Source organism: Pseudophryne corroboree, chromosome 7, assembly GCF_028390025.1.
Source record: "Pseudophryne corroboree isolate aPseCor3 chromosome 7, aPseCor3.hap2, whole genome shotgun sequence".
In the NCBI taxonomy this organism is placed as follows: Eukaryota; Metazoa; Chordata; class Amphibia; order Anura; family Myobatrachidae; genus Pseudophryne; species Pseudophryne corroboree.
Genome location: NC_086450.1, coordinates 414,752,399 through 414,772,259, shown reverse-complemented (window position 1 = coordinate 414,772,259; position 19,861 = coordinate 414,752,399). Strand labels below are relative to the sequence as shown.

Below are 19,861 nucleotides of genomic sequence, written 5' to 3'. Positions count from 1 at the left end.
TCCGTAGTACGCCCTGAGTGAATGTATGAACATCTGGAATATATACAATTTTTCGCTGAAACCACACCGACAAGGCAGAAATGTGAACCTTGAGGGAGGCCTGGAAAGTCCTAAATCCGGGCCTTGTTGCAAAAAAAGCCTGAAGTACTAAACTTGTATGCATCGTAATTCTTAGCAGCACACCAGGTGAAGTAAGAATTCCAGACCCTATAATAAAACCGTGCAGAAGCCGGTTTGCGGGCCATCAACATGGTTTGAATTACCGCCTCGGAAAATCCTTTGGCCCTCAGGTGTGAAGCTTCAAGAGCCATGCCGTCAAAGCCAGTCTTGCCAGGTCCTGGTAAACACAAGGGCCCTGAACGAGGAGGTCTGCGCGTTACAGGAGAAGAGTACGCTCGATCGAGAGACCCTTTAGGTCTGAGAACCAATGCCGTCTGGGCCACGCTGGAACGACTAGAAGCAGTATTCCTCCTTCTTGCTTGAACTTCCATAGTACCCTGGGTAGGAGTGACACTGGAGGGAAAACACGTATGGCAGCCGAAAGTTCCATGGAATTGCCAGTGCGTCCAAGAATGCTGCTTGAGGATTCCTTGTCCTTGCTCCGAAGACCGGAACCTTGTGATTGTGTCGAGATGCCATCAGGTCTACATCTGGTAGACCCCACTTGTCCACAAGGAGTTGGAAGATCTCCGGATGAAGACTCCACTCCCCGGCATGTACGTCCTGACGACTGAGGAAGTCCGCTTCCCAGTTGAGGACCCCCAGAATGAACACTGCCGATATTGTTGGAAGATGGCGTTCCGCCATTCGAAGAATTTTTGACACTTCCATCATTGCCATGCGGCTATGAGTGTCGCCTTGATGATTTATGATTTATGTGGTGGCGTTGTCTGACTGTACTTGAACAGGCCTGTTCTGAACGAAAGGCAGGGCCAGTGTCAACGCAATGAACACTGCCCGCAATTCCAGAATGTTTATCGGGTAGAGAGATTCCTCCCTGGTCCACCGACCCTGGAGAGAGTGTTGCTCCAACACCACGCCCCAACCCCGCAGACTGGCATCCGTGGTTAGGAGGACCCAGTTGGAGATCCAGAAGGGACGACCCCTGCTCAATTGTTGGTCCTGTAGCCACCAACTCAGTGACAGACGAACCTCCGGAGTCAAGGATATCATTTGAGACCTGGGGGGTAATTCTGAGTTGATCGCAGCAGGAACTGTGTTAGCAGTTGGGCAAAACCATGTGCACTGCAGGGGAGGCAGATATGACATGTGCAGAGAGAGACAGATTTTGGTGGGTTATTTTGTTTCTGTGCAGGGTAAATACTGGCTGCTTTATTTTTACACTACAATTTAGATTGCAGATTGAACACACCACACCCAAATCTAACTCTCTCTGCACATGTTAAATCTGCCTCCCCTGCAGTGCACATGGTTTTGCCCAACTGCTAACAAAGTTCCTGCTGCGATCAACTCGGAATTACCCTCCTGATCCGGTGAGGCAGGCCATCCCACTTGGAAAGTATTAACCTCTGCAGAGGGCGGGAATGAAATTGAGCGTACTCTACCATGTCGAAAAGCCAACACTCTGTGCTTGCATCGCCGAGTGTATTGACACTCTTTGGCGAGAGAGGAAGCATCTGATTCTGTCCTGAAGTTTCAGGACCTTCTCTGGAGACAAGAACAAACGTGGGTTGTGTGAGTCCAGTAATGTCCCCAGGTGCACCATGCTCTGAGCAGGGACCAGTGAGGATTTCTTCCAGTTGATGAGCCACCCGTGGGCTTGTAGGAATTGGACCGTCAATTCCAGATGACGGTGGAGAACCTATGGAGAGTTCGCCAGGATCAACAAGTCGTCCAGATACGGCAGGATCCTGATACTCTGACGGCGGAGTAGAGCCGTCATGACCTTGGTGAAAATCCGAGGAGCCATGGTCAGTCCGAAAGGCAAGGCTTGGAACTGATAATGAAGGTTGCCAATAGCAAACCGTAGATATTGCTGATGCGACATGGCAATAGGTATGTGGAGATAAGCATCCTGTATATCCAGGGACACTATATAGTCCTCGGGTTCCAAAGCCAGTACAATAGAGCGCAGAGTTTCCATACGGAATTTGGACACCCTCACAAATTTGTTCAAAGATTTGAGGTTGAGTATAGGTCGGGAGGATCCATTCGGCTTCGGAACTAGAAACAGCGTCGAATAGTATCCCCTGCCTCTCTGAGACAGAGGCACCGGCAGTATCACTCCTGTATCCAGGAGGAATTGGACAACCAAATGTAGAGTTTGTGCTTTTAACGGAACCAAAGGGATAACCATTAAGCAAAACTGGCGAGGGGGACGTCTCTTGAAAGAGATTGCGCACCTGTGAAAGACCACTTCCTGCACCCAGGCATCCGAAGTGGTCTTTAACCATACCTGGGCGAACTGAAGAAGTCGGCCTCCCACCCTGGGGTCCCACAGGGGGAGGCTCACCCCGTCATGCAGCAGGCTTGTCTGTTTTGGAAGCAGGCTGACGGGCAGCCCAAGAACGTTTAGGCTTGGGCTTAGAGGACTTGGAAGTGCGAGCCTGTCTCGGGTACGCCTGACCCTTTGCTTTACCTGGAGGTCGAAAATAATGAAAAGTAGTACTCTTAGCCTTCGGAACCGAAGGATTAGTACTTGGGAGAAACGCAGTCTTGGCCGACGCCAAGTCGGTCACAATCTTGTTCAGATCATCTCCAAAGAGTATATCTCCCTTAAAAGGGAGTACCTCCAAGGTCTTCTTAGAGTCCAGGTCCACCGACCAGGACCGTAACCACAGAATCCGGCGAGCCAGGATAGATGTAGTGGATGCCTTGGCCGCCATAACGCCTGCATCAGAGGCCGCCTCCTGAATATAGTGGGAGGCTGTGGTAATATAGGACAGATATTGTCTGGCAGTGTCAGAAAAATTCAGAGGTAGCTCTTCCTCAATTGATTGAACCCATGCTTCAATGCCTTTTGCAGCCCAAGAGGCTGCCATAGTAGGTCTATGTACAGCACCTATAAGAGTGTAAATAGACTTCAAACAACCCTCCACACGCTTATCAGTCGGTTCCTTCAGAGAGGTGACGGTGGTGACAGGCAGAGTAGATGATACCACAAGACGGGCTACATGTGTGTCCACTAGTAGAGGGGTTTCCCACTTGTTACCCAACTCCACAGAAATAGGATAACGAGCTAGCATCTTTTTAGACAGGGAAAATTTATTTCCTGGAGAAGACCAGGATTCCTGACGTATGTCATTTAAATGGTCAGAATGTGGTAAGACTAATTTAGTAACCTCCTGACGTTTGAACTTATCAGGTTTCTTAGACTTATCAGGAGGGTCAAGCTCATCATCAATCTGAAGAATCAGCTTGATAGCCTCCACTAGGTCAGGAACATCAACCTGTGTTGTAGAATCTTCATTAGAAGCAGCGGTATCAGCATCTGATGGATCAGTGTATTCCCCATCCGAATCGGAAGAATCATCCGAATTATTAGTGGATTGTGAGGTAGAAATGGCCCGCTTAGATGACCCTTTGGTCCCAGTATGGTGAGGGTTAGGTTTTTGTTTAACCAAGGACTGATTTAATTGCTGTAACTGGGTTGACAGAGTATCCGCCCATGGTGGATTAACTACAGGGACAATATGTGGCTGTAATGGCACAGGAGGTCCCACAGGGGGCGTAAGTCTTGTTACAAGCGTAGTCAGCATATTTGAAAATGCAGGCCAAGGTGGATCTGCCACAGGTGCTGCGGGCTGACTAGGGGGTGCAGAACACCCAGTACATGAACCCTCAGCAGAAATCATTTCCTCAGGTAAATCCGTGGCGCCAGCACTGCACGATGCAGGAGCGTCTGTGGATTTCCCTGCCCTGTGTAGCAGACATTATTGGGAATGTAACCTTAGGGCGTATCAGTACAATATAGCCAGACAAACGCAATACCTGATGAAAAACCCCTAAGATATGTGACCGTAATTGCAAAGCACAAACGGAGGATTTAAGCGGTGTGAGGTGACTGAAACACACAGTGAAAAATACAAAAGGGTGTATCCTGTGGAACACTATATGATATATGAGATCCTTATGCACTTAGACCCCCAGGGCACAGAATATAGTGATAGCAGTATGTGTGATACACAGAATAGAATCCACACAGCAGCTATAAGCACACACAGTAACAGGTACAATGCAGAAATTATTACATATAAAAAATAAAACTGCACTGGACTAGTAATACAGGTTGAGTATCCCTTATCCAAAATGCTTGGGACCAGAGGTATTTTGGATATCGGATTTTTCTGTATTTTGGAATAATTGCATACCATAATGAGGTATCATGGCGATGGGACCTAAGTCTAAGCACAGAATGCATTTATGTTACATATACACCTTATACACACAGCCTGAAGGTAATTTTAGCCAATATTTTTTATAACTTTGTGCATTAAACAAAGTGTGTGTACATTCACACAAATCATTTATGTTTCATATACACCTTATACACACACAGATTGAAGGTAATTTAATACAATATTTTTAATAACTTTGTGTATTAAACAAAGTTTGTGTACATTGAGACATCAAAAAAACAAAAGTTTCACTATCTCACTCTCACTCAAATAGTCCGTATTTCGGAATATTCCGTATTTCGGATATTTGGATATGGGATACTCAACCTGTACTACATATAGAAATGTATGTATACAGATATAACAATGCACAGTAAACACTGGATGTATATCACAGAATACTTGTACTAAATATTCATATAGCAGTACACTTGTTCTAAACTAATGCTGTCTAAACGACATGTAGAATACTTAAGTGTCCTGTAAATGCACAGCGCTGATGAGGTGGCTTTACGGAGGAGACATTGCCCAGCAGTCCAAGGATCAGCTCATCTCTGTGAAATAGCGCCCAAACTCTGACAGGGAGTGAGGGAGAGAGAGATGCAGCTCCGGTGCGGGAACATCTGCTGTAGATGGTGCCTGGGGCTGGGGGAGGGGCTACAGGTCAGCGCCTTATCCCCTCTGCTGGACTTCACCACCGGGTACTATGGATCCTATAATAAATGGATTTTAGAAAATCCGACCTGTGCTCCCTTCCCTGGTGGATATAGTGGGGCCCCTGCACGGCCACAGTGTCCATTCCAGCGGTGCGGTCCGTCTTCTGGGACCGCAACCGGATCGCGATTTCAGCGGGTCCCACCTGGGGGACCCTCTTACCTCCTCCCTGAAGTGTGGCCACGCGATCCAGGAGAGCAGCAGCGGTGATGTGTGCCTGACGACCGGAGCGCCTCCGCTGCAAGTACCCGCCAACCAGGGCGTGGGAGTATGCAACGCCGCTGGGGGAGGTGATGGAGCCGCAGCACAGAATGTCAGCATGACATACACAGCATCTAGTGCCTGTGCTGCGGCCCTTGAAGTCTTCTTTCTTCTTAAAAAGTTCTTACTAGGGCTGCCTAGTGCAGCCCCACTTGTCAGCTGCCTGCACTGCAGGCACCAACTTACAAACTGAGCTCCAGTGCCTGGAGGCAGGGCTATAGAGGAGGTGGTGCAGCGCATCCTGGGAACAGTCAAAGCTTTAGCCTGTTGGTGCCTCGGATCAAGATTCAACTCTACACCCCAATGTTATTCCCTGTGGAATACCAGTGTACCCCGCTGCAGAAAAACACGTTGACTATGTGTATTGACCATTGTCATGTTGACCTTTTGAAACAGTTGTACGGTCTTCATTTTACATGTCGACCTTTTGAACCTGTCGACCACATGGTGTCGACATATTTACTGTCAGCCTACTGGCTGTTGATCTATTATCCATCATTACCAGTGTGCTAGAATATCACACTCGGGGCTCACCATTAGGCTATAAGATGGCACGCATTTGCTCACCATCACCAGTTATAATATCACACTGACTCATCCTAAAAAACACAAACTGCTCACATTCACTACCATGCTATAACCTCACACTCACCACTTCCGGCATGCTAGAACATCGGATATACTACTCACTATGATCAACGTGCTATAACCTCACACTCACCACTACCGGCCTGCTAGAATATCGGATATACTACTCACTATGACCAGCGTGCTGTAACCTCACACTCGCCACTACCAGCCTGCTAGAATATCGGATATACTACTCACTATGACCAGCGTGCTGTAACCTCACACTCGCCACTACCAGCCTGCTAGAACATCGGATATACTACTCACTATGACTGGCATGCTATAACCTCACACTCACCACTACCGGCCTGCTAGAACATTGAATATACTACTTACTATGACCGGCGTGCTATAACCTCACACTCACCAATACTGGCCTGCTAGAACATCGGATATACTACTCACTATGACGGGCGTGCTGTAACCTCACACTCACCACTTCCGGCATGCTAGAACATCAAATATACTACTCACTATTACCATCGTGCTATAACCTCACACTCACCACTTCCGGCATGCTAGAACATCGGATATACTACTCACTATACTATAACTTCACACTCACCACTTCCGGCATGCTAGAACATCAGATATACTACTCACTATGATCAGCGTGCTATAACCTCACACTCACCACTACCGGCCTGCTAGAACATCGGCTATATTACTCACTATGACCAGCGTGCTATAACCTCACACTCTCCACTACCGGCCTGCTAGAACATCGGCTATACTACTCACTATGATCAGTGAGCTATAACCTCACACTCCCCACTACCGGCCTGCTAGAACATTGGCTATACTACTCACTATGACCAGCGTGCTGTAACATCATACTCGCCACTACCGGCCTCTAGAACATCAGATATACTACTCACTATGACCGGCGTTCTATAACCTCACACTCACCATTACCAGCCTGCTAGAACATCGGCTATACTACTCACTATGACCGGCATGCTATAACCTCACACTCACCACTACCAGCCTGCTAGAACATCGGCTATACTACTCACTATGACCAGCGTGCTATAACCTCACACTCACTGCTTCCCATCATCGGTGTACTATAACATCATGCTCACCAATTATATTCTCTGTAGAAAAGTGCAATGAACCATATTAATTACATGTGTCACACTGGGATGTAGTTATGATCCAGGCGGTCGGTATCCCGGCAGTCAGAATACAGACGCCGCAATCCCAGGCACCAGAATGCCCACGACGCTCAGATTGGGAATAGATCCTGCAAGGCGCTTCATTGCGCTCACCCCCGTCGGCATTCTGGCGGCCGGTATCCCAGCATCGGTATTCTGCCCGCCGGGAAGCCTACCGTCGGGATCATATACCCAATGCATCACACTCTTTATTATACAATCCTCACCTAATTTTTAAATCTAGCAATAGAAAAGAGAGAGCACTGTACGTACCTCAAACTTCTGCCGCAGCTCCTCGTTCCCTTCCTCTCCCTCCGGTGGCACAGGCACATTGAAATATTCACCCTCTTCTTGGCTCAGCAACTTAAACCTAAACCGCAGGTAAAATGAGGGCAGGTGGGAGGGAGGGTCAGTTGGCTGCAATCTGTGTTAGTATATTAAAATACAGTTTTGTTTTGTTATTTTGTCATTATTACTGGATGTAGTTCACACCTTAAGGACTGTATTCACTCGTTTTATGAATGCCGACTTCATTATCACCTATTTCTAAGTATGTTGTTCTTGGATTCCAGAGGATAGGCTACTTACATTTGGCAGCCTATTGGATACTGTCATTCCGAGTTGTTCGCTCGCTAGCAGTTTTTAGCAGCCTTGCAAACGCTAAGCCGCCGCCCTCTGGGAATGTATCTTAGCCTAGCAGAAGTGCGAACGAAAGGTTCGCAGAGCGGCTAAAAAAAAATATTGTGCAGTTTCTGAGTAGCTTCAGACCTACTCAGCGCTTGCGATCACTTCAGACTATTCAGTTCCGGATTTGACGTCACAAACACGCCCTGCGTTCACCCAGCCACGCCTGCGTTTTTCCTGGCACGCCTGCTTTTTTTTAGAACACTCCCTGAAAACGGTCAGTTGAAACGCCCACTTCATGTCAATCACTCTGCGGCAGCCAGTGCGACTGAAATGCATTGCTAGACCTTGTGTAAAACTACATCGGCCATTATGAAAGTACGTCGCGCGTGCGCATTGCGCCGCATGCGCAGAAGTGCCTTTTTTTGCATCATCGCTGCGCAGTGAACATTTTCAGCGAGCGATCAACTCAGAATGACCCCCCTTGTTGGGCTTTTAGCCATGAAATGTACAATAATCACAAAAATATAGGATTTTTGGTGACTTACCATTGAATCCTTTTCTCAGAAGCAGGCTATGGGACACTGGACCTTGGGACACTGAAGGTTGGGCTGGAGTTTGGCACTTACAATACTGTAACTTTACAATTTAAGCTCCTCCCCCTGCAATCCCATAATTCTAGTACTTCTTTAAAAAAAAAAAAAAAGAGTCCGGAAAGGAGTAGCAGTAACCCAGTGAAACTTTTAGAACAGTAAAACATACCAGTGTAGAAAAGATGGTCAAGAACAAAAACATTGCACCACTAAGCATGAGGGAGAGAACACCGTGTCCCACAGCCTGCTTCAGAAAAAAGGATTCAATGGTAAGTGACCAAAAAGCCTATTTTATCCTGCAGTAAGGCTGGGGGACACTGGACCATAGGACGTTCAATAGCCGCCCTCGAGGAAGGGACGCTCAGGCTGCCTGACCGGAGAACTGTACGCCCAAAGTGGGCGGTGCTGTAGACAATAACAAGAAAACGTAACAAATTAGCAAACGTGTGGACAGAGGACCAGGTAGCTGCATGACACATCTCTTCTGCTGAAGCCCCATATCGCGCTGCCCAGGAAGTCGCAACCGCCCTTGTGGAATGCGCTGATGTCTGGTCCTGGTTACCCCTCACTAGTAAAGACTTGAGTGATGACAGAGTGGATCCACTGTCCAATGGTCTGCATTTTAGCCGTCCAACCACGTTTATGTGTGTTGTAAAGAACAAGCATAGAATTTGGGCAGTGGAGAGAAGTCTTGTCTAAGTAAATCCGCACAACACGGACTACATCTAGCAGAGCCAGAACATCCCTGTCCTGGAAAGTAACTGAAGGAGTAAAAAACGGAAATACGATTTCCTGGTAAGTGGAAAGCAGAAAACGCCTTTCGGCTGGAACTTAGGAACTGTATAGAGAGCTGCTCTACAATCACAGAAGATGAGAAAAGGTGGCTTGCAAGAAAAAGACAATACCTTGGAAACATGCAGATCTGAGGCAATAGCCATAAGGAAGACCGGCCATTAAAGCCAACTGAGGAAGGGCCTGGTGTAGAAATGGACCTTGTTGTAGCAGGTCTGGACGAAGTGGAACCCGGGACCTGCCAACATTTTGAGTATGGTCGGCAAACCATAACCTGCACGGCCAGACTGGAGTAATAAAGATTGCAGTAACCTGTTGATCCTTGATGCGCTTCAGTACCTGGGGCAAATATGTCCCTGAATCTCGCACAATGCTGTGGAACCTTGAAGTTTTGTCAGAAGGCTATGAGATCCACCTGCAGATGGCCCAACTGTTGGAAGACTCCTGGATTGAGAGACCACTACCCTGGGAAAAATATGGTTCTGCTGAGGAAGTCTGCTTCCTAATTGTCTACGCCCAGTATGAACACCGCTGAGAGTGTTGAAACAAAAGTCTCTACCCAGGAATAGATTTGGGCTGCATCTGTCATCACTGCTGCGCTCTTTGTGCCGAAAATGTAATGTTAAAGCACCCCATCCTAGGAGACTCATGTCCGTGGTTACAATGACTCAAGGATCATCCCTGGAGATGACCAGCCACCAATGTAGAGATTGGCAAGTGCTGTTGAATAGAACAAGAAACTGAGCCAAGTGGGATGCTGAGCACCTGTCCAATTCTGGAGAATTTCCCACTGGAGTTCCCACAAATGAAACCTTTCGTGCGGAATGGTCTTCAAAGTGGAGACCATTGTGCCCAACAGCTACATGCACAGCAAGATCGACAGACGAGGCACTGACAGTACCATTGTGACCAAGTTCTGGAGGGTCTGTCATGGAAAGAACACCCCCCGAAACTGAATGCGCTGACAAGGAATTAGGTGTCACATCTCAAAATTCATGATCCATCCGTGATCCTGAAGTACTTGAAGTGTGCAATCCGGGGGCTTTTGTAATTGGAAAGCCGAGCCAGCCTTCACGAGTACATTGTGTAACTCAGGTATGATTGTGATATCTTTATTGGCTGAAAGCTTGCCATTACGGACATTGTGCAAATGTGTGGAGCCATGGCTATACCGAAGGGTGGGGCCTGGAATTTAAAGTGATTAGGTCCAACTGCAAAAAGGAGAGAATGATGACATGCCCAAATCAGAACATGAAGATACAGGCTGACATCTAGTGAGGCCAAAATTTGTTGGTCTCCATGCTGTGGACCACTAATCTGAGTGATTCCATATGAAAATAATCAACCTACAACCTTGTGTTCAATGCGCAAAGATACAAGAGTTGGGCGAAATGAGCCATCTGGATTCCGAACAAGGAAAAAGGTGAAGTAAAACCCCAGGTTCCACTCCAGCGGAGAAAATGGAGCAGTGCCGAAAAAACGGTGTGGTGGGGGACCCCTGAGGTTGATGAAATGACGGAAATGATGCCAAGCACCCAGGCATCTGAAGATGATTCCACTCAACAGTCTTTGAACTGGAGCACCCACCGTCTGTCTTGTCAGGTGCTAGGCTTCTCTGGAGCCTTGATCTCTGAGCACCGATTGGCACCCGAAAATCTGCCTTTAGAAGCTAAACCCCTGCCGGTGAAGATCTGCCTTCTAGTGGACGCTCCATCCTGAAATGAAAAGTGAAAGGTTTGGAAATTGTTGAGGAGAAAAGAGCTTTTGCCATCGGTAGCCTGGGTAATTATGGTAAATCTGTCACAAAAATACACCCCACCAAGGAAAAGAGCTTCCAGGGAACATTTTGATTCCAAATCCATGTTCCAAGCATGGAGCCAAAGGGCTCTTCAAGCTGAAACCGGGGAAGCCAGGTAAGCACGGCCTCACCCACATATTCAGCTGCAGTGCGAAGCTGTTGTGCCAATTCCACAAGGGAATATCTGGATGAATTGCTGTGAAGGCCTTCAATGAATTTGTTGGCCTAAGTCTCCATAGTTCGAGCCACCCATAAAGGGGCTAGTCAAGGTCTGATGATAACCCAGGTGCCTATAATAATGGACTTGAGACAACTTTCTAATTTTTTTTATCTAGCGGATCCTTAAAGGAGGCCCAGCCCTGAACAGGAAGAACCATGTATTTGGCTAAACCTTGAAGCTGAACGCTCTGTGGTACGGAGCAAGGGTTGAACAGACACCGATTGGGAAGTTGAACCACCAGGAGCTGGCAACTCGGAAACACACATCGAGGAACCAGGTGCAGCAGTATCCTTAGCCTGATCCTCTCACTGAGGCGCCACCAGCTTCACAAGACAGAGACCTATCGACTCAGAGCTTGTGGCCATGACGGCTTCTCAAGAGCAGGTACATCAGGCCCAGGCACCTGCACGGCACTAGGTCCTACCTGACACTCCACGCACAACACCCTAGAGTCCACCTGTGCACACTGTAATTTAACATTACACTGGGTGCAAGTGAAAAACAAATCCATAGTAGCAGTTTTTGCTTAACAGATTTGGCTTTGTCCGTCATAGTCCCACGTCCTTGCTATTTATAGTGGACGTTCTGTAGAGGAGTGGAGCTGCAACAGCAACCGAACATCACAACCAGCAGGGTCCAGAAGCAGAAAGTTTCACTTTTCCTTCTTAGATTCGGATGCAGCGTAACGGACCAGTAGCTACAGGGGGCACCCCCAACTCTGTGGCTGTACTCTCCCAAAAGTGCTACTCCCTTGTGTGGGAAAAACACTTAGTATGCCTCTACAGTGGGGCTGCTTGTACTGATGCACTACTATTAGGGACCAGCACTAAGGAAACCCGGCAAGATGGTGCCGCCATCCCGGATATTGCTGCTGGCCCGGCAGCCTCTAAAGGGATGAGAGTGCTCACTGTCCCCGGGCCCAGGCGGTCTCAGCAGAGACCGGAGTCCTGTGGGGGGTCCCCGCTGTTCAACGCACCGCACTTCCTGCAGCTGGCGCACGCACACTGTTCCCTAGTAGACACAAAAGAAAAGCTTTATAAGCTAGCTACAGTAAAGGCTGCATGGCAGCCTCTCAAAACGTGCCCTACTCACTGAGGCACACAAAGAACACTGGAATTATGGGGTTGCAGGGGTGGAGGAGCTTAAGTTTTAAAGTTACATTAGTTTAAGTGCCAAACTCCAGCCCAAATGCAATCCCCCATGGTCCAGTATACCAAAAGCCTTGCAGACAGAGAAATACACGTATGCAATAATTTTACTATAACAACTTTACTGTAATTGGTGCATCCCGTATCCCCTAATTAGTGTGAGGGTAGCTAACATATGTACTTTGTTCAAGGTTTGGGAGTAGATTTGGGGTCACATGCTATTGTACAGTATGATGGTTTTTGGTTTGCTTTTAATACCAGGGGAACCTGAAGGCCCCATACACACGGCACAATATTTTAAACGATGCAAATTGGAACAACACATCATTTAAAAAGTGCAGTGTGTAAAGACGATAACGATGCCGATGCGCGCACCTGCAGGTCATTGATCGTCTCCTTGGATCTTTTGAACAAGCAGAATATTCTGAGGAGATGGAGAACGATGCCATGCTACCGAATGCACCACCCACCCCCGCTGCACTTGCCGATGCATGCAACCCGTTGGGTCCCGTCACTCGCAATGTGTCATTTGAGGACACATTGTGCCGTGTGTACAGGCCTTAAGGGTAAATTTGCTAAATGTCGGTTTGTCAAAGCCACCGATGGCAGACTGTTCTGACCAACGGATTTAAAGTGGCAACTGTAAAAAATGCTAAACCAGGCCGGATGTAATGCAGTGCGAGGCGGTTGGAGGTACAAGATTCCGGCCAAACTCGTACGTTTTTTAAAAGTAGCAAACTTTCACAAGACAGTGGCCCTCATTCCGAGTTGTTCGCTCGTTCTTTTCCTTCGCATCGATGCGATTTTCCGCTAACTGCGCATGCGCAATGTTCGCACTGCGGCTGCGTCAAGTACATTTGCCAAGAAGGTAGGTATTTTACTCACGGCATTACGAGGTTTTTTCTTCGTACTGGTGATCAGAGTGTGATTGACAGGAAGTGGGTGTTTCTGGGCGGAACCTGGCCGTTTTATGGGAGTGTGTGAAAAAACGCTACCGTTTCTGGGAAAAACGCGGGAGTGGCTGGAGAAACGGGGGAGTGTCTGGGCGAACGCTGGGTGTGTTTGTGACGTCAAGCCAGGAACGACAAGCACTGAACTGATCGCACTGAAAGAGTAAGTCTCGAGCTACTCAGAAACTGCAAAGAAAAATCTTTTCGCAATATTGCGAATACTTTGTTCGCAAATCTGCTAAGCTAAGATTCACTCCCAGTAGGCGGCGGCTTAGCGTGTGCAATGCTGCTAAAAGCAGTTTGCGAGCGAACAACTCGGAATGAGGGCCAATACCAGGTTGGTTTTGCCTTGTAAATGGTTGCCGCAGAAAAAAAGTTTGTGTTCAGCCGGAATCTGGCCCCAAATCTTTGTTTTCACAGTTATTAACGCCAGCTTCCATACTGCTTCTTAAGCTGAGTTTATAGGAGTTATCAGACAGGGCTCAGCGGAAAAAGTTTGCAAATATTTAGATTTAATTTTCTTTAAAAACAACCAATGATAGCCAATTTTACATTTCGCTGCAATATCTTGTCAACAAAATAAAAAAATTTAATAAACCTCATACCTGAAGTTGAATTTATTAAAACAAATAAAAAAATATTTATTAGAAAAAAACATCAATATTTTAGTGAATTGTCTCTATCACCAAATGATTAATAGGGGGTTAAAAAAAAATTGTTTGTTAACGTATTTATATTTGTATAGTGGACATTTATCGATGTGCTCTTCATGAGTTATCATACTGTGCTGTCCTACTTGGAGACTCTATACTATCACTGTAATATTATTTGTAGCCGGTAATTATAATACCGGAGCAGCCACAAAGCAGGGGTACTTGGTTATTGGTCTATCCCGTCAGCAAGATAGTTGGGATAAAGAAGAAAGAACAGAATGGACTTTTCATATCACAAGATTCAATGGACTTGAAATGATTTCCTGGAGGGCCTGACGCACCACAGAACCGGAGAGGAAATTAGAATTTCGTAGGCTAGCGCTAGAGGAGAATAAAAGGGAAACAGGGACTATCGCTGCACTCGACTGAATATTTTAGACAATATATCCAGGAGATCTGCTCTAGTGAAGCGGAATCTGCAAGATTTCAGTGTCTTCTCTCTAACAGAGACTGATCCATAAGTGCTTTACACAACCAGGGTCAGAATGTCTAATTTTCCCCATTTATGCTGCACAGCAGAATCAGGCTATTTCCGAAGCAGATCTGCAATTATTATCTATTAGGTAAGGCTGGATGGGCCTTGCGCACAGAGTCTTATTGGGTTGTTTGCTGTGCTGCTGGCATATATAAGAATACCAGGCCTCACTGGGTTGAGTACAAGGATGGTTAGTTATACAGCGTTATGACTTGTTTCTATGTGAATTACGTGACGGTCAGTGGTCTATGAATTAATACGGAATGGGTATGTGCGTGACAACGTTTATTTAGGCACAATACATGTGACAATTGAACAATCAAAATAACATGAGAACATAAAAAAGAGAAAAAAAATTGTCCTATTTAAGTTCATGAGAGAAATATTGCGTTTAAATTCAAAGTGACGATGTCAGGTTTGGATTCCGGTGACAGAACAGTTCTTGTAAAGGTGGCGGTTATCTTCTGTGGATTAGAGATGGTTTTGGGGGGCCAGTGTCCTATACCCTCTAGTCTACACAGAATTTACCCCTCCAATATACATCGAAGGGGTAAGTTCTGAGGAGACTGGAGGGTACGGTACGCTGGCCCTCCAGCGCGGAACACATGCCACCTACCCCTAACTCTAACCCACAGAAGATAAATGCCACCTTTGCAAGAACTGTTATCTCCCCGAAAACCAAACTTGACATTGTCGCTTTGAATTTCAACGAAACATTTGTCTTATGAACTTGAATTGGACTATTTTTTTTTTTGTTTGCTCACTGATCACATCATATAACTCTATATCTTTGTGTTATTTTGATTGTTCCTATGGTTTTCTCCGGTTTTCCCATGACTTCTACATACTTACAAATCATCCTTGTGGAAATTAACTGTGACCGTGTCTAGAGATGCTTACCATCCATCCACACTAGCCTTCAGAAGCTCTGAAATGCCAAACGACAGTGACCCCATGAAGTCATTTCTACTGGTCAGGTCCCAGTCCCAAATCTCCACCGACAGCCTGCGATCTTTGTCAGACTCCTTCAGGTTGCTGTGAGAGAAGAGAAGAGACTGGACAGGTCACACAGAGATGAGCCCATTGTCCCAGTCATTGACAATGGTACCAATCTAAGGAGGCTTCACTCACAATTTAAAGGTCTCATTATAGGTTGGGTTGAGGGAACATTTGATGGTTTTGGTCTTCTGTTTGCTCTCACTCTTGGGGTCCGGGATGAGTTTCAATTTCACATATGGGTCAGACAGTCCATTGGGATCCATGGGAACCAAGTTCTTGCCTTCGCCCACTAAAGAGAATCCAGTGGGAAATTAAACCACAGGATAGTTGAAGAACATCATATATATTGGTGTTAAATAGAAAATATATAATTTCATTGATCAGTTTGTTGTGCAGCTGCAGTACATCCATGACCAAACGTGGCTTTAATCAGATACCAGTTGACTAAGCATGAGCAGTGTAACATCAAATCTAGGAAATGATTAGTTTTAATAAATTAATAAATAAAAGGATCAGCTCCTTTCCAGTTTTGGGTCTTGGAACTGGCCCCTAGATCTGTAGAACGAGCACAGGTCATCCCTAGTGTGTAGTCTGCAAGATAATTTTATTTTCTGTTGTAATATCTTTGGACTGTTCAACCAGATGGCAAACCAACTTAGACATACAGTGACATCTAGTGGTGATTTTAGCTATAGCAACATCCAAAAGGTCACATTGAATTCTGCAACCAATGTAGACTGCATTTGATCATCTGTCATTTTGCTCACTGACTGAAGCACTAATAAAAATGACTAACAAGGAAATCGATGGACCACAGTAGAGATTGATGGGTTTATCTGCCGCCTTAAAAATGTTCCTAAGTTTCTTGCAGACATGAGCAGAAATACTTGGGTCTTTTGTAAGCAAACATGATTGGGAAGATAAGGGAAATATACGTTATGTGCTGGGATTGCAGTGATAAACATGACTTGTTACTTCAAATTAGCTAATAAAATCTGCAATATGACCTTCGTGACTGCATTATCAGGGAACAAACCTACAGGAGTAAAACGGATGTCATTTCATGTCTAATATGATTACCACCAGACCAAACAGATATGTTATCTGATTTAAAAGGCTTAATTCCAGACCACACAAGTGTGCGGGAAACAGGTAGCTTCCCAACAAACGGGATTCCGGTGGTCGATATACCAACGCCAGGATCCCGAAGTAGGAGACAATGCCGGTGTCGAGAGATACAGACGCTGCGCGGGATACCGGTGTCTCATTGCCGGCAGCCGAGATCCCGATCGTCCGGACAGTGGGATGCGCAGGCATCCTGCCACCGGGGGTGGTTTAGGCAGAAGGAGGGGGGTTAGGTTGCAGGGCCAGGAAGGTTAGGGATAGGGACCGGGGAGGGAGGGAAGGTTAGGGATAGGGACCGGGGAGGGTGGGAGGGTTAGGCACATAGGTGGTGAGGTTAGGGTTAGGCACAAAGCGGGGAGGTTTAGGCACCCACAAGGCAGGGTTAGGGTAGGGGGCAGAGGAGGGTTAGGGTGCTTCCTGGGGGGCTGTCGGGATTCTGATGGATGGGATGCCGCTGTCGGTATTCTACCCGTCGGCATCCCGTCCATTGGCAAATCATATTGATCCCAAGTATGCTACCTGATGGAAGAGGCTTCATTCCAGACCACAGAAGTATGCTACCAGTAGACCATTCCAAGACCCCTGCCTAAATCATTACAACATAGCGATAGCATGCAGCAGACATAGGCCTGCCATACACTTATCGATTATCTTTCAGATCTGGTTGATGCACAGCAGTTTCGAACAATTATCATACAGTGAATGTACTTATACGATAATCGGTCCAACACTGAAAACCACAACAAAGCGCTATGGACCATTTATCTGGATTTTCAAACATGACTGATCATCCAGACCGCTGTTCTGGTGATTTCATTCACCAAAGTGATCTCATGTCTGTACATTAGGCAGCGTATGAAGTCACGCAGTGATCAGATGTGCAGATTGATCGGCAATATACCAAACTGAAAGGTGAAGGGGTAAATTTACAAAAGTCAATATTGGTTCTAAACCAAAACCGACCGACACTGACAGATATCGCCGTCAATTTTGTGTAATAAAAACCCCCCAATATTTATTAACCACCTGTTTTCTTTATCAGTTGAAGACCGATGGCAATGTCAGTCACTTCTTGCAGCTGTAAATTACGTAGGTTTTTAATTTCCAGTTCAAAACTGATGACAAAGCCACGCGAATAGAATCACTGCATACTGTAGATCAGCAGGATCTGTGCAGGCTTCTTAGGTATAAAATGTAAAGAAAGAGTACCAAAAAAAAAAAAAAAAATGAAACAAAATTGCATGTGGTCCTTCCCTAGATCCATAACCAGCAACGAATCTCTCAGCCTGGTCTGGTACCGAAAAATCTGGGGGGGGGGAAGGGGACTGGAGTCCCCTAGATTTTCCAATAACCATCACCATGCTAAACCACCTAGGTTATTATGCTATAGCAGGCAGACACACAGCGTGGGGTCTCCCTGCCATTACCATAAACGAGCCTCAAACTGGGTCAAGGTCATAGCGCTGATTGAGAGTTTGAGGGAGTGCACAAACTGGTTGGAACCCTCACTTGTTTTACCCCTGATTTTCCAGTACCAGACCATGGTGACATATGCACGGCTGGTTATGGATTTACATTTTATTTTAAAAAAAAAAGGAAAAAAAAAAAAAAAAAAAAAAAGATGTTTAACCCCATTTTTTTTTTTTTTTTTTTTTTACTAACGAACCGGCACAGATCAAAGTGGGTTTGGTGTAGATTTCCGGTCGGTTTTGGTTTGATTTTAAAAACCAACCTTTAGTAAATTTGAGGATCCTATTCTCTAAGTAAAAACATTGATAGATGTTGTAGTGTCGGTTTTTGGTCATTTTGCCGTTCGTAAATGGCCGGTTTTGGTCGGTTTGCATGCCAAATGGAAAATTGCCCAAAAATCAAAGGATAATAAATATAGCCCAAAACTGGTGGGTAGACCAGCGCTCGCCCATGTTTCTTTAACCCGCCCCGATTTCTCTTTATATTGCTAACTAAGATAATGTGATACACACGTACACACTGCAAATTGCAGTGGTGCATTAATGTCACTGATGTGTAAACTTTTCCTTGCAAATGTATTAAAAGAGTTCTCAACGCTTTCTGCAAATGGTGACTTCAATAATTACAGACACTTCTTTATTGGACGTACAGTATTTCCCTCCTACGCCGTTTACTGCGCTGCCAAGTCCAGTAAGGCACATACACACTAATTTTAATGCAAAAAAGGGTTCCCTCTAAACGTTTAAGCAAAGTCCATGCGTCTATACTTTTAACTGGAATGATTAAATGCAAAATGTCAGAAATGAGTTCAGACAGACCCACCTGACAGCAAGCAACTCACCCACAACCGTTAGGACCTCCTGGCTGATGTCAGCCTTGATGTGTAACCTCCCCCTGCGCTCGGTGTGGTCCGTACCGCACAGGCTTGGCACGTTCATTACACAGCGTTTGTGGACATTCATCATGCATGCTGGAGAAACATGGAAAGCAAGGATTATAAACAGCACAGTGTGTGACAATGGAGACATTTTCATGTAACATTCGAAAGGACTGGTAATTTGTGAAAAATGATCACTGCACTAAAAGTTGGGAATCTAAATCTCATACAGATCATACAGTGCATGCACATAGTTACTGGGTCCATGTTTTTCCCAACTGGACCTGTGTGACTGCCATCTAATTTTTTTCCTTGCACCAGGAATTTTATTTCCATGCAGCAGAGGGAGCCATTCAGCTCGTGAAAACTATTGAATAAAGTACCTCAGATAATCTGAGGTACATGCAGTGTTAAACTGAGTCATGAAGGTCCAGGGGCGGATCTAGGTGTGGGCAAGCAGGGCGGTCGCCTGAGTCGCTACAGCCTGAGGCAGAGGCTGTAGTCACTGCACTCTCTTGCCTGCATCCATATGTAACGCATCAATCCGTCGCACCCCCTCTTTCTTTCTCTCGTCCCGAACCCCCCCCTTTCTCTCTTGTCCGCACCCCCCTTCTCTACTGTTCGCAACCCCCCCTTCTCTACTGTCCGCACCCCCCCTTCTCTCTTGTGCACAGCCACGCCCCCCTTTCTCTCATTCCCCCCTCTCTCTCATCTTCACTTACCTCACAGCTACTTCCATAGCAGCTCTTCTGTGGTGTCACGTGTACAAGGGAGTGCTTAGAAAAACGCAGGCGTGGCTGGGCATTCGCTGGGCGGGTGTGTGACGTCAAAAGCCATCCCTCCGTCGTTAGAATCAACGCACAGGATAAGTAACTACAGGGCTGGTCTTGTTTTGCACAAAATGTTTTTGCAGGAGCTCTGCTGCACAGGCGTTCGCGCTTCTGCAAAGCAAAAATA

General features: G+C 46.2%; 1 protein-coding gene across 2 annotated transcripts in view; it reads right to left on the bottom strand.

The window, feature by feature from the left end:
• The window catches only part of PRKCB (protein kinase C beta), a 472,648-nt gene that overhangs the window by 68,616 nt on the left and 384,171 nt on the right, over nt 1-19,861 (bottom strand). For both annotated transcript variants that reach the window (XM_063934744.1, XM_063934743.1), the window contains exons 5-8: nt 18,869-18,997; nt 15,565-15,721; nt 15,334-15,468; nt 7,394-7,490 (exon numbers count right to left, since the gene is read on the bottom strand). In XM_063934744.1, the coding sequence (XP_063790814.1) occupies nt 7,394-7,490; nt 15,334-15,468; nt 15,565-15,721; nt 18,869-18,997 (518 nt within the window). The remainder of the gene's footprint in view (nt 1-7,393; nt 7,491-15,333; nt 15,469-15,564; nt 15,722-18,868; nt 18,998-19,861) is intronic.